This window comes from Anopheles maculipalpis, chromosome 3RL (assembly GCF_943734695.1).
Source record: "Anopheles maculipalpis chromosome 3RL, idAnoMacuDA_375_x, whole genome shotgun sequence".
Lineage (NCBI taxonomy): Eukaryota > Metazoa > Arthropoda > Insecta > Diptera > Culicidae > Anopheles > Anopheles maculipalpis.
In genome coordinates, this window is record NC_064872.1 from 67,253,522 (window position 1) to 67,268,002 (window position 14,481).

Here is a 14,481-nt window from a genome sequence, read left to right on the forward strand (position 1 = left end):
TTCCTTTTCTTTGGAAAAGAAATTCCCCGAGATATGTGCAGTTTGTATTGTCCACGAAGTTCATACACCAAAAATATGTTACAAAATCTAACCTACAAATGAAACCGTTTACATAAAATTCTGAAAATAGTATCACGTAACCTATTAAATAACCGCAAATTCCGTTTATGCAGCACGCTCCCAAACGGCAGCAATCTTTTACGCATTTTCGCAACCGAAACATGCGATGCGATACAAATTATTTCTTATCAAATATCAATTATGTACGCCGCCTCCAAACCGATCGATCCCGGCCACCACGCGCAACCACTCATCAATCTCGGCTTACTGGCGCAACGGAACGTGACAAGCAAATGATAGGGCGCCTCCATTTAGCCATAATTTTATCGATTTTGGGGATGTTTCTTTTTTTCTTTCTCCTATCGGCCACAAACACCATTTTGTTGGGCCGACGATGATTGTATCGTGCACATAATCTACCCAGTGCGAACTACATGCTTATGGAACGATTTTCATTATTAGTTTAGTGGTGAAAAAGAAGTCGATAGAGGGCACGTCTCGTTCAGCATGACTTGTCGCGTTGGAGGAAAAATTATGCATAAAGACACAAACACACACACACCAAAATAAAACGTTTACACATTTTATGGTATTTATTTATTCAGGGTATCTTTTTCTCTTTCTTCCAAATATTACTAATCTGTCAATCGTTCAATTAGTACGCAATAAAAACAAAAAGAAACGTGCAACAATAATTTTATGCCGTTACAATTTCCCTTCCAAATGTAAAGCAACACAATCGCTCACCACTTTTATTGTCCATCAAAATCGCAGCAGGAAACAAAAAACTTGCTTCGGATCGTAATTGGTGACACTTCTTTGTTTAGGAGCGTTTATCCTTCCCGGCCTGGTCGGTTGCTTTCATTGTGCACATAAAAGCAACATTTCAATCGTAAACATTGCAGTTATTATACCTCAACACAATCTTACCTTCTTCAGCCACTTACCTCATAACCGGTGAAAGATAAATATTGAACGTAAAAGAAAAGAAATTCGCCACTTTAACGATTTGGATGATGTCCACCGGCATAAAGAAAGTCGCTTTCGACAGTAATCATTAGTCTGTCGTTTCAGGCAGTAGTATGGAAATGTTTTGTTACGTCCCGTTGGCCATTTCCTTCGCAATAATCCTCACAATTACCTTCAATTACCTTTTGTTTTGGATTTACGTCTGTTTCGTGGCAGCTGTGCTTGCTGAATGATTTAAAAGACATTCGAATGTAGAGTTGATTTGATTGCATAAATTAAATAATTTACTTCGAAATATTTTGCCGTTTTTTTAAAAGTATATTTTTGGTCACTAAAATTTACAATAATACAGCAACACCGTTATCATATCCAATGAACCGAATAATAGCTCCAACTTTCAATAAAAGAGCTAAATTTTTCACCATACATCATCTGTCTCTTTTGTTAAATGGTTTCGTAAATCATCTTGCATTGCTTTCCCGAAACTTTGTCCCCAAAACAGCCATTAAAAAATCCTTCTGAGATTTAGAAAAGAAAAAAAAACGACCAAAACACCATATAAACGCAGTTGTTCTATCAACTTGTTGAAAATGCGCGTCTCCGCGACCAATCTCAGCCACTTTACCACGATTTTATAAGTCACAAGTCAACGCTTTGACGCATCGTTTCGCGTACGAAGAAAAGAGCGCTGGCACACGATTTATGCCTCACGATGTTCGGATATCATTTGCTCTGCCCCGTTGCCATAAAAACGTAGCCCGGATTTCCGACGTAATTTAATTAATTATATTTTATTACTATCTCTGCGATGCGTCTCGTGCTTTGAGCTTACATTTTTTCACTCCTTTTCTTATGTATTCTTTTCGCGTTTTTTTTTACTTTGCAGAAACTACCATCCGGTGCGTTGCTGATACTGAACCGAGCGGAAGCAAAGAGTTTCCGTCACGGATCGTAGCATCTAGGAGGCTCGACGCGTGTTCCGGTCCGGCTGGCTCGATCGTTATTACACTCCGCGGGCCCGACAGCAAGGGAGAGTAGATAACAGTCAAAGAAAAAAGCTACCCATAAGGCTTTAGCAAGGACTGGTGTACAACGCACAGCACGTCAATCAAATCGACCCATCCACTTCCGGTTGGAGGTGTGGATGTTTTGTTGCTGCTAAGTTCGTAGACAGACGGAAACACGAACAGCTTCGGAACAGGTGGCCGGCCGCAGTTTTGCTGTGTTGAGCAGGGTTTACACCACGATGGAGCTCTCCCGGATAAAAACCCTTTACTGTGGGTTAATATTTCAGCTACTTTTCACACTTGCCCTACCACTACCATTCACCAGTAAGTATTTATTGTACTATTTACACTCCCTCTCTCTCTCTCTCCAAAAAAAAAAAACAACGACACAAACAGTAGCTGCTTAGCATCCAAAAAAAAACAAGTCCCCGTGCAGTGATTGATTCTATTTAAATGTTACATGTTCAGGAAGAAAGTACAACTACCCTCAAAAACAAACCGGTACCAACCCGTACCCGCACACCTACGCCACCTTCCACTTTTTCCTTTTCGAGCGGGTGGGAAAAATGCTATCATCCCCCTAATCTAGTGAAACATGACAACGCTTGCCAGCCCATCGGAAAACCGAAAACACTGAAACGGAACGATGAATATTTGGGGCGCCGGAAACTTACTTTGTAACACGGTTTACTTCGCGTGGCCAGAAAGGTTGACAGAAATTTGCCACTTTTATTTATTGCCTTCTAATGATCCATGAAATGAGGTTGTCCATGAGGGGTGGAATAGAAGGGGGAAGGGTGAAGGAAAAAGCAAGCGAAAATAAGAAACCAACATTCCATACCCAGTTGTTACTCAGTTACACAGGACGCACACCAGGTGGATAATATCCAGGTGGAAAGCCAATCAACCTCACAGTTTGATCCATTTTCCGGACAGTGGGTGGCAACCATACTTTTTTCACCCAAAGCTTAAAATCATTTACCATGCTCCCTGCCACTCTTCTTTCCCTTTCGGTCCGGTTTTAATGGATGAGGAAAGTTTGTGGAGAAGTTTAACTTTTTTTATTGATTGCAATGTAATAACGCTCGTACTGGGCCTCCGTTCACTGGTTATTATTCTCCCACGCTGGGAAGGGGAAATGATTATGGCAATTTATAATTGCATGTTGATTATGTTGAGTAAAACGGAATAGTAGAATGCTTATTTTTTCCTGTAGGATTGGGAGCCGAACTATCTTTTTATTCTAGTTTATTTCGTGAATTATATTTATATCAATCACAGCATCGTTGTTTCCAGCGATAAGGATGATAGAATTTACAAAAATCTTTGAAACTATTGTTCTATGTTTGTTTATGTTCTATCTAAACTATCGTTCAAGCTAAGTATCACATTGTGACTGCGGTTTTTATTACTTGCTGCATCACCATCCATGCAGGAGCGACCCTAGGATATGAGATGAACTTTTGCTCCAAAGTTTCATCCGAGGGATAGCGTGTCGAATAGATGAGTTTCATGTGTCATTTTTTATTTATTTATTTTTTTTTGTTGTTAATGAGCAGGAACAGGCTTTGATCTTTGTCTGGAAGAAAGCCTGTTGCAACTGGTGTTGTTCCAAACAAAGTTGGAAACAAAGTTCCAAATTAAGTTGGAAGAGTGGGACCATGATTTTTAAACATGAGTAGTTTGAGGGTAAGGAAAATTGGCTTGGATCCATGATGAATTTCGATACAAAACACAAGCTTTCCCAATGTGTCACGTAGCGATTGCTTAGAAGGGCAGGTGCTTTAATAAACGAAATTTGAAGGTTCAACTCACCACGGTATGTTGTTGTAAGGGTACTCTTATCCCTCCACTTGCATCCCAAAGGAAGCTGCTGATGAGTGATGTGATCGTAGCGATAATCATCGAGCGAGCACCACAGATCGACGCAGTGTACCATACTTTAGGTAACAGGAACGTGTTTAGTGTGTTTATTTTTTGACAAACGTTAAGGTTCCTTACCTTGTGGCAGCGTACCAGCTGCCGGAACATTTGGATAACAATATCCCAGGTGCTGTTCATAGCTTTGCGTATATTATTAGAAAACAAAATTTCCAGCAGTCGAAGTCCAGCAGTTTTTCGGTACGAATCCAAAGAACTTGCTCCTGGTTGACTGCCGTTATGTGTCCTACTATTGTTTGTTAAGGTTAAGCAGAGCCCCCTACCAGATACCGAATGATTCATTCGCTTCTCTCGCGCGCTCTATCTTGGATGAGGAAGTGATCACTACTGAAATACCGTCGGCATAAGCATTGATCAGGTCATCCTGATCGTTGCAAATACCTTGGAGCTTGGAGCTCAGTGATGAGTTGAAGTAGATATAGGATAAAGAGATGCATTGACAAGAGATCGCCTTGTCTTACTGAACGTTGGATGGGAAAGGGTTTGGATAGATGTCCATTCAATAGTAGACGAGATTGCCAAATAATCCAAGTTGTTCAACTAATCCTGGATTGAATCACAAAAAAGTATTACTTATTTGGCTTAAATATAAAACAACATTCTACTAGAAAATGTCTCTAAAAAAACAAACCAAATTATTTTTCTCTAAATATCGCAAATGCAGCACTTTTATAGCAACAATTATCAAATCCGAACCCCTCAAAACAGCAAACCAAACACAACAACCATGCTTAATACAGTTATCTCAGTAATTATCCCACTGTCAATTAGTTACAGTGCCTTGTGGTAACGTTTTCGAAATATTTGACAGCATTCCCAAACCCCTTTTGCTGTATTGCAAAACATTCTAACCTCTGGCCTTACTGACAGGTCATCAATTTTCACAGCCAACCGTTTCAACCGTTCCATTTCGGTACAGTAATTTCTATACCCGCTCGTAACCCATTTTCCACGGGTCAAGCATATTTGCGACCGGAGGAAGAGAAAGCATTCATCCATTGCTCGGTAGGCTGGATGTAACGCCAAAGTCGACCAACTACTACTGACAAACAATCATACCAGCAGGGTAGTGATTCTCTGGCCAGAATAGCAAGCACATGCCTTAGGCGCTTGGGACCTTTTTTAACTGACGAACGGTTTGTCTGTTTGCCTGAAGCCTGCAAATTCCATATCCTGGCTTGACAATGTAACTTGCATTTTCGTTCTCCCGTTCGTACAACGTTCATCTAGCGACCGTACATGATATTGATACGGAAGCGTTCAGAATGAGCAAAAGAATAAGGGGGAAGAGAGAAAAACGGGCGAAAAAACACGACTCGTACAATCGAAAAACGGAACCGCTTACAGTCGTTTTGACAAGGCGAAAAAAAAAGAAAAGTACATTGCCCTGCCATTGTATGTCTGGACCAAAAATTTTGTATGCACATCCATACATGCAACAGGACGACATTGTGCAGCAATTCGAAGTGAATCCGTCGCTCGCCGGTCGATTGGCTGAACAGAAATCTGAAAGCGAATCCGTACGGAGCTTTGACGCCCTCTCAGATACACAATACACACACATACACACATGCACATTCACCACCCGACGCCCATAACCGGATCGTTACGAATCGTTTAAGATTCAATGGGAATGGTTTCCCATTTTGTTGGGCGTCTTTTGCTGGGAAATGCTGCCGCCGTACAAATGTATGCAGTGTTGTGTTGAGCGTAATTTTTGTTCAATTTTCCTCACCACCACCGATGAGGATGAATTTGGAAATGGTGGCTTTTTTATCTGCTCTACAGCCGCCTCTCTGAGCTTAGCTTTCGCTAGATCACCACCGAACGGCACAAAAAAAAACAAATGCCCTCAAATAGCTTCCAAATAGGCACAGAATGATGAGAAAAGCGGACACTGTGCTCCCGGCTCAAGCTTCGTATAATTAAGTATGGAGATATAATGGCATACATTTTCTTTTTTTTCCCGACACTAAGCTCCACCCTGGGTTGTCTGGCTTGTCTTATGACGTCGACGTCCGGCGTCCAAGCCCAAGCCGCTAGAGGATGTGTGTACTGTGCGGTGTGGACAAGTGATAATTTATGGTTATGGCTTTTGACATGACATCTGTTTGTGCCACGGTGGCAAACATCCGTACGTACTGTGACGATAGTGGGACGAGTTGTCTCGGTTTTGCTGAAATGCTTCAAAGCACGAATCGAGTGGATTTGGAGGGGCTGCCGCAAAACAAGCGAAAATCTACTCCGAAAAAAAAAGAATTCTTGATGGTTGCAAGTGCTTTGCGGAAGGTTTGGGTTTCTGCAAGTGGCAAGTGGTATGGTTAATGTATGCGAATGGCATATGGAAGTGCCGTTCTGGCCACGAATGTCACAGTGAGTGGGATTATTTACCCAATGTGGTTGTACTTAAGGTTGAATGTTTTAAATATGATAATTTAAGTAAAGCCAGTGATCACAAATTTTGAATATTTATTTACTTTTCCAACCACACGTAACTTACTGGTTCAACTAAATTTAGATTTGATTCCATAATTGATTACTTAAAGTTATGTTTTGCATATAATAACAAACCGAGCGTTTTATCTAATTTTACAACAATCCATGTGTCAACACATTAAAGCTGCTTTCAAATCCACTACCAGCACCCAGTAGACAGAATAGGATCAGTGAAAAGATTACAAAACATTTTTTCCCCAAACCCCTTGTGCCCTTGTGTACGCTTCCTTTTGCTCCCATTACCCCATTGCAGAGTTGATAAAGTGCGAAATCAGCATCGGAACCAATTGTACATTCTCGGCTCGTCGTAGCACAGCTTACAAAGCAGCAGCCACTCACACTGCACAAATGCTGTTCATTCTGGCAACAGCACACCAACAAACTCAGCCAAACCAACTAGCAACGATCGTTGACAACGAACAAAACTCTCGACCTAAGCCACCGGGTTCGGGGTACAAAGTCCATCTCATTTCCCCCCATCTGAAGCTTCCACAAACGTTTGCAATGGAAAGTGCTGCCGTAAGCAGTGGTCGTTCCAGCAGTGGCCCACTTTTGCGAATTGAGGCTTGTGGACCTAATGGAAGACTGTATCAGTTTAAATTTCCTTCGATGTGTCGATTCGGGTTTTGTAATCTCTCCGGTTCGTGCAGCAGCAGCACACGAAAACCGACTTAGGTTTACACGGACGTACAGCTTCAAGGGAAGGAAAAATTATCTATTCCATTAACACTGCTGCAGCAATACCGGCACGCTCTAAAGGGAAGTGGTTGAATGGGAAGATTTGTCGTAAAAAGCCGGTGTGTCTGCATCGGTCTGCGTGTGTGCTGATATCCTTTTTCTGCTCAGCTAGATTGCTCTCCTGCTGAGGGTAATTGGTGCAAGATGTTAAATTATAAACCAGCGCATCCGATGATCGGTATAATCCTTGTTGATGATATGCAAACACTTGCAAACATGACCAGCGTAGGGTTCGGTTCGTTTCGATCGTCGTTACTTCTAATTATATGGAATTTATATCCTATTTGAAAGTTAAATCCTCAATCTTCTATCCATGCTGAATATGCCTGATCGTATTAAAGCTCTCCATAGCATAGCCTAATGATTTTATGCACAAATTTTTGAGAATAAACGATAATTCTCTTACCTACCTCTCCATTATGTCCAATGTTAAAATGCCACCATTTTCATTACGTACATTTAAATATTTAAACAAGTCACAATCTCAACATTCTCCACGACCCGTACTTCCGCCAGCACCAAGTAGTGTATAAAAAATTTAAATTAAAAGCTGCACACACATGTGTGGTTCGTTATGGAACGAAAAAGAGAGAGAGAGAGAGAGAGAGATCGAATGAAAAAACACCAATCAAACCTCAAAGGACGTTAGTGCCTGAAAAAAAAATCCCCAGAAATGGCGATTGTGAAAACAAACGGACGTACCTGCATATAATTAATTTCGGTGTATCACGCTTACCTGGTCATTGAAAGACGGAAGTGAGGGTTTGTTTTTGCATTCTCTGTTACCATTTTTTCCCCCAAATTTTTGCCATTCCGTGTCCACTTAACGGATGCCCACTCAGGCCCACCTGAGTTGAGTGCAATTAATATAGAATGAGTGGAACATGTTATTTCGTCCGTCCGTCCGTGGACAAATCTCGCGGGAGTGTATCCACACAGACTTTGAGGCATGAAATTGGGAATGGAAATTTTATAAAATATATATAATCGCAACACGCATTGTTATTGCATCCTTTTTTCTGGTTTAAACCGCCGTGTATTTTCAATTTTATAATTTACATGTTAAATGTTTGGAAAAAAAGTCAAGATAAATGCACGAACGGATTAATTTTCTTTCTCCAAATGCTGCGAATGCTGTAAAACGTGCCCGGCAAGCGTGTCGCATGTACGTACCGTCGGAAAGTTAATGCCTTTAAAATAATCCTCCAAACGAAGCGCCAACCATGGAGAAGGGTCTCTGGAAAAAGGTAACACTGTGTCCTTCCCAATGCCACGGATCATAACGTGACTGAATGGACAGTGTACCGCATCTTTGCCGATCTTCACAAAACCTCATGCATGCCTCCCCTAAAGACGACACACACAATGGTTGCCATTTTTACACGACAAAACAATGGCCGATTGCAACAAGAAATTGGAGCACGTTTTACTTTCTCGTCTCGTTCGTACGAGCCGGCGCAGCATTCAGTCCTGCAGAACGTTCGCACTCTGCATCCAAATATGGCCCTCCGCAAAATGGGACCAACATAGCGTGCAACACTATCCCGTCTCAAGATCGGACCGGGCAATCTTAAATCGATTTGACGAACCAGTGCCAGCCCACAGTGTTTCGGCAGCAAAACTCTGAGTTTTGCTGGTTTTGTAGCTTATAGGGGAGGAAAATGTTCCGCTCGTTTGTGGTTGCAATTTGTATTCGAAACCAGTGGGTTATAGGGGCAGAAAGATGAGGATTTTTTCCGATTTTTTCTGTTCTCTATTCTTGCTTAACCTGTAGGAGTCTCAAGTATATTGAAAAAGTATAAAATTTCCAGTAAAACAATTTTATTTGATAGATGCTTTCATTCTATTAAATCTCTTTATGAGAAGAATTTGCTTGCGTAATTCGTGTGAATAATTAAGTCAACTTAAATAACAATGATGCTCGGGTTAAGGCAAAATCCAAGGTGGTAATGGCCTTATGAAATTTGTAATTAGTCAACAAGTAATTAGTCAGCAGTGTTAAGAAAAATAAATAAAAAACTAAAAAAACTATAAAAACTTAAAATTTTAACAAAAACGTTTAAGAAATTTGCAAACTCAACAGTCCCTCAAGGGTTTTCGAACAGTTTTGTTCTCTTCCCGTGGATGAAATGAAACCCAAATGTGGGACAAGATTGAAGAAAACCATTCACACAACTCATACACACGCACACATCCCCACCCAACGCCAGTCTGCAAGAAGCTAACAGATGGTTCAGCCCAACTAACGTCTAGGCTTCCATGTCTGCCACCACCGTAAGCGTTCCGGTTCGGCTGGCTCACTCACAGTCGGATGGAAAATATGTTTAATGTTCGTAAATTTAAATTTCTCGCTTATCTTGCTGTTGCTACAGCATTTCGCTGTGTTATCTCTCTCACGTGCTTTACCGTTTTCCACCCCGGATTTTTATCCATACCGAACACTGTGCCAGGGAATCTGTGCACATACACACACACACACACGATGTGACACGTGCTTTAGGTGGTGAGATAGTTTTCCGAGTGGGAAAGTTTGTTAAAAAACGACATTCTTTTTTATTTCCTCGTGAATTTCCCAGTCTGACGCGATGGAAGCTCGGTGTGTGTGTGTTAAAGAAAGTTTTTCACGCACACCCTCAGTCAGTGAAAATGAACGGAAACCATTTTCCACTTCGTTGCTGTGCTGGGCAAAGCTTGAAGGCCGATGCAACGTACACGTGTGATACGCTTGTTTCGGGTACGCCTTATTGGCACACTTTTCTGGTCAGCACGGATTGCCCGGGCCTTACGTGATGCAGCTCCGGCGGACACATTACATGCTGATTCCCCTGCTAGAGCCTGCACGAACGACCTAACGCAAAGTGACAAAACGAATTCAAATTCTAGTTAGTGTACATCTAGAGTGTGCCAATAAGGCGTTAGTGTGCTAGAGTTCTGTCAAACTTGTACGGCACATTTTCCCTGACGGATGTTGCTGGAGTGCAACGGTTTTGGGGTTTTGGGCAGAAAAGTAACTAAACCTATTTTGTTCGTTCTAGGAAGAATAACTTCCATTCCGTTGCATCGCTTTTCTAACGGGCGCTGTCGTAGTTGATTCCATTTTCAAAAGTTGGTCCTTAGAGTCCTGTGTGTCCTGAGTGAAACATTTGTGTTCATTACGGGTTTCGCTCAACATCACCGTCATCTCATAGTGCGAATTACATTACAACTATGTAGCCTTTTCTCCTGGATGTTCCTGACGGTTCTATGATATAGTCGTCGGTTTTTACCTAGATGCTCGTAGCAAGGACTGACTGATCGATTATTAAGTAACGTGTTTTAAACAAGTTTTGTTCGCCGTTGTATGACGTGCATGATCACGCATGGACTTTTTAAGCCAGGAAGAATAACTTAATTTCCAGAATAATTCGTCAAAGAACGACGAAAAAGCCTCCTATTATATTTACTTTAAATGACTATTAAAAGGAGCGGTCTGGTGGAATAGGCGACAGCAGCACCGTTCTGCAAGAAGCAGAACTTGGATTCAAATCGATTCCGAATCGGTCCCGCGCAGTGAGCACTGACTGAGCACTAGTAAGAAACAATTCGATGGCCGGTATGGCCTAGTATATCGTTTATTCAAGAAGAAGATGAATAGATAAAGATACTAAAGCCTACCTTAATATTCTTATAAAATATTTTAAATTTTATTTATTATTTATTTATTCTTAAGTACGACGCCGCACCGCGTTATTTTCAACTCCTGGAACAATGAACACTACTAATAAGGAATTTCCTTCTTATTCTTTACCTTATCTCCGGCATGATATTTTAAGGTTGGGTAGTATAAAAGTTAAAAATATAGTTTATACTTAAAAAATCGACACGTTTTACAATATTTCTTGCTCTGCCCAATTGAAGACTCTTCTACTACGTCCGGGTGTTTGATGCAACACAACGTGCGATTTATCGTTAGCTTATCTGATCGTTAAACATTGCTCGTTGCTGTTACCATCGATGTGCTCCGGTACTATGGTGGGTTAGGGAAACCCTCAAAACTCCATCTCCCATTACTGAACCTCATCATCCAAAAACGAGGATGACGAGTAGGGGGTCGAACCATCCAAGGTTCGTTATCCAACACGGTGTATTCGGACACCCTCTGGGTAGATTGATGCGGTAGCAGCAGTAGAAGCTTTGCCGTCTAGATTACGGTTATGTTTGGAAGCCTTCTTGTACTACCAAATCCATCGTTTTGTACCGTACTACCTCCACCACCACACACCCGCAACTACATCCTTCTTACAGTTTTGTAACGAACGTGAAGAGCAACCCTCGCTATATGCTCCTTCAGCACCGACCGATCATTATTACTTCGTTCGTGCATGTTTTGCATGATGTGCTGCATCACTCTCCAGTCAAGCTGTGTGTGAGTGTAGTTGCAGTTGAAAGCCAGTGCTAAAATTAAGGTCCACAACACTTTACCGTCTCGAAAGCCTCCACAGTACGTCCAACGGAAACAAACCACCACGTACGTACCATGGATAAAAAGCTAAACCATCTATCTAGGATCTTTTACATAACCTCTAAACTATCGAATTATCCCGTGCGCTTCATCTTCATCCTATCAAGCACCGTAAGCCGTTCGTCGTGTGCCGTTCACTGCAGTGTTCAAAGCCCCAAAAAAGCCGGCACAACCATTAGTCTAGCTTTTCCTTGAGGCTTTTTTTCTTTTGGAGCTTTTCCGTGTTTGTGGAATTTAGTTTTTCTTCCCCTCTGCCTACTCGTTCTCTTCTTCTTATATTATATTTATGTAGATCTCCCCTTTCACCAACACCATCACCATATGCCACCATCAAAAAGCCACCGTTGAGAGATTTCAATTTAGATAAGACCACGTACCAAACTGGGCGTGTAGTGTGTTGGTACAATTATAAAATATTGCCTGCCTCGTCGCATGCAGCCTAATCTAGCGTGCACCTTACCATGGCTCTCTATCAACCGATCTCGAAACGTCATCCGGCACGAAAACTGACCGCCGTTGAGTGTAGCGTGCGGTGCCTCGGAAAGTTAAGCCCGGGTCATCATTATGGCGGCCAGCGAGTACCGCATTAAGTCCTAGGCGAGGCATAGGCAAGAGAAGTACGGCGCAGAATTGTTGCGAGTGTTTTTTGGGCTTTCTCGAGAGTGTGTGTGTTATTTCTAGATTAAATTTGTTTTTCCAGTTTTAGTCTTCCGGAAAAAAACACACTCAGAAACACTCTCATTTTGCCTTACATTCGGTCAGTGTGGGCTACATTAAGAAGGGGGCTGGTTTTGCAAAGGGTGCTTAAGTACGCTTATGGGCGGAACCGGGAAGTGGGCCGGTTTTTCGCCCCCATTAGCCGTCCCTAATGTCGCGTGTAGTCACCGGCTAGACACGGTAAAAGACACGAAATGGAACTCGCAAAAAAAAAGAATATCCGACTGGACTTTCTTTCAGCTGGCAGGTTTATCTGATGTAGTTTCAGCTTTTAAAATGACCGCCACTGCTTAAATGTCCTAACATGGCAGTTACCTGGCTGGTTTGATGCTTGACGGGTTTGGTGGGCGTAAATGAAGATTGGGCAGAAATAAAAACACACGCCACTAATGAAGGTGCTCATATCAAAAAAGGCAAAGGGAAGGTTTTTCTTAAAAAGGCTAAAGTAAACGACGATAATAGAATGAAAAGGGATGTTTATCCTGGTAGATGAACTCACAGGAAGCAAAATAAACTCCATTCTTCATTATCATTCTTTTCGAAATGATAAAAACACATGCAGAAATTAAGTTTTTAACGATGTTTAAACATGACAAGCATATAATACACCAACAGTCGCTGAGTCCTTCTTCCTTTAAACATTAAACACCTCAAGAAAGTATCTGAAACACTTAGGAAAAAGTTAAACTGTGTTCCAATGCCGAAGGGAGTGGGTCACGTCTTGTCACAGCTGTTTCAGCAAAACAAAGCAAAACAAACAACTGCAGCTGCCTATTGGCAAACGTACCCGTCGAAGTTGCTACCCAACAACTCTCGTACAGAGCAAATAGAACCGAAATGATCCTGTGAACTAGAAGCATACCAACCGCCATGTATCGTCTCACTACTCAGATACTAAAGCGAGCCCCTAAATGTAGGCTATCGGTGGAACAACTTTCTTATGGCGGCCATTCAGCCAACTTAGGGAGACTTTTGTTTGTCTCAATCTGCCGTCGGCATGCAAGCAGCACGCTGCGAAACACAAGTTCAAGTTTGATTTCCCTACCCGTGCATAACGGCGAATACACAGCTGCAGTCTCCACCGGCTCGACGATGCGTGGCAGCTGTAGCGATTAGCGTCATGTATATTTTTTCTTTTCCTTTGCAGCTTGCACACAACTTTTTAGCTTAAGTTGGTGTTGTTTTCTGCTAGCAAGAAAATGTATTTAACAGCAATGCCAACACGGGCCAGCAGAATAAAATTTGCCGTGGAAGAAATTTATACAACACCGCTAAAGAATTAACATATGCAACGTGTAGCGAATGTTTCAGATCGTTTTGCTGCACCGAACGGAAATTTCCGACCAACGAGCATAATCATTAGGGGTTAATTTGTTTCAAATTTTCTACCCCACTAAATGTGTGCAAAGAATACATTTGCTACAAGGAAAAAAAAGCACTCCTGCATGCATCCTGCAAAAGCACAGGACCAAAGTTCGGTCTCGCGTTGCCATTAATGGCGTGTGTGTGATGAAACTTTTCACACTAAATTCTAATTGCTTGCGAGTTAAAATTTATCGTTAAACTAGTTTCATCACGTTTCCCCGGGCTGTGCTTTAGTTGCTAGGAGAGCTACCGACCCACTGAGAAGACCATTTTAAGTGAATGAATTGTTATTGCTATAACTATACAAATCAAACTGTTCACTAGAAACACTTTTAACACTTTCCCAAAGCATTTTGCAGGGGTAGAAATGGAAAATCACTTCTCTAGCAGAAAACTGACCACAATCCACTACGCACTAGCACACTAAATTATGCAGCTGGTTGGTATTCGTTGACCTCCGGTCTCTTGCTGCTCTTGCTGTGCATCGTAAACCTTCCACAGGCTTATAAATTCTGCTCCCCAGCTGAAGGATAACTCTCAGACGAAAGGAGAAATGCTATCCATCTCTCTGCTACCGCTACTAAACGTTTTTCCACTAAATAACCGCACCGAAGTGTGATTTTGATTGATACAGCCAATTAACGACAAAACGAAAACACGATTGCCCTGCTACCACACGATACAGAA

At 41.8% G+C, this 14,481-nt stretch overlaps 1 protein-coding gene across 1 annotated transcript in view; it reads left to right on the forward strand.

Moving 5' to 3' along the window:
- The first annotated feature begins 2,269 nt into the window (after positions 1 to 2,269).
- The window catches only part of LOC126562529 (keratin, type I cytoskeletal 9-like), a 30,051-nt gene continuing 17,839 nt past the window's right edge, over positions 2,270 to 14,481 (forward strand). Inside the window, exon 1 of the mRNA XM_050219074.1 lies at positions 2,270 to 2,360. Within this exon, the coding sequence (XP_050075031.1) occupies positions 2,276 to 2,360 (85 nt within the window). The 5' untranslated portion in view covers positions 2,270 to 2,275. The remainder of the gene's footprint in view (positions 2,361 to 14,481) is intronic.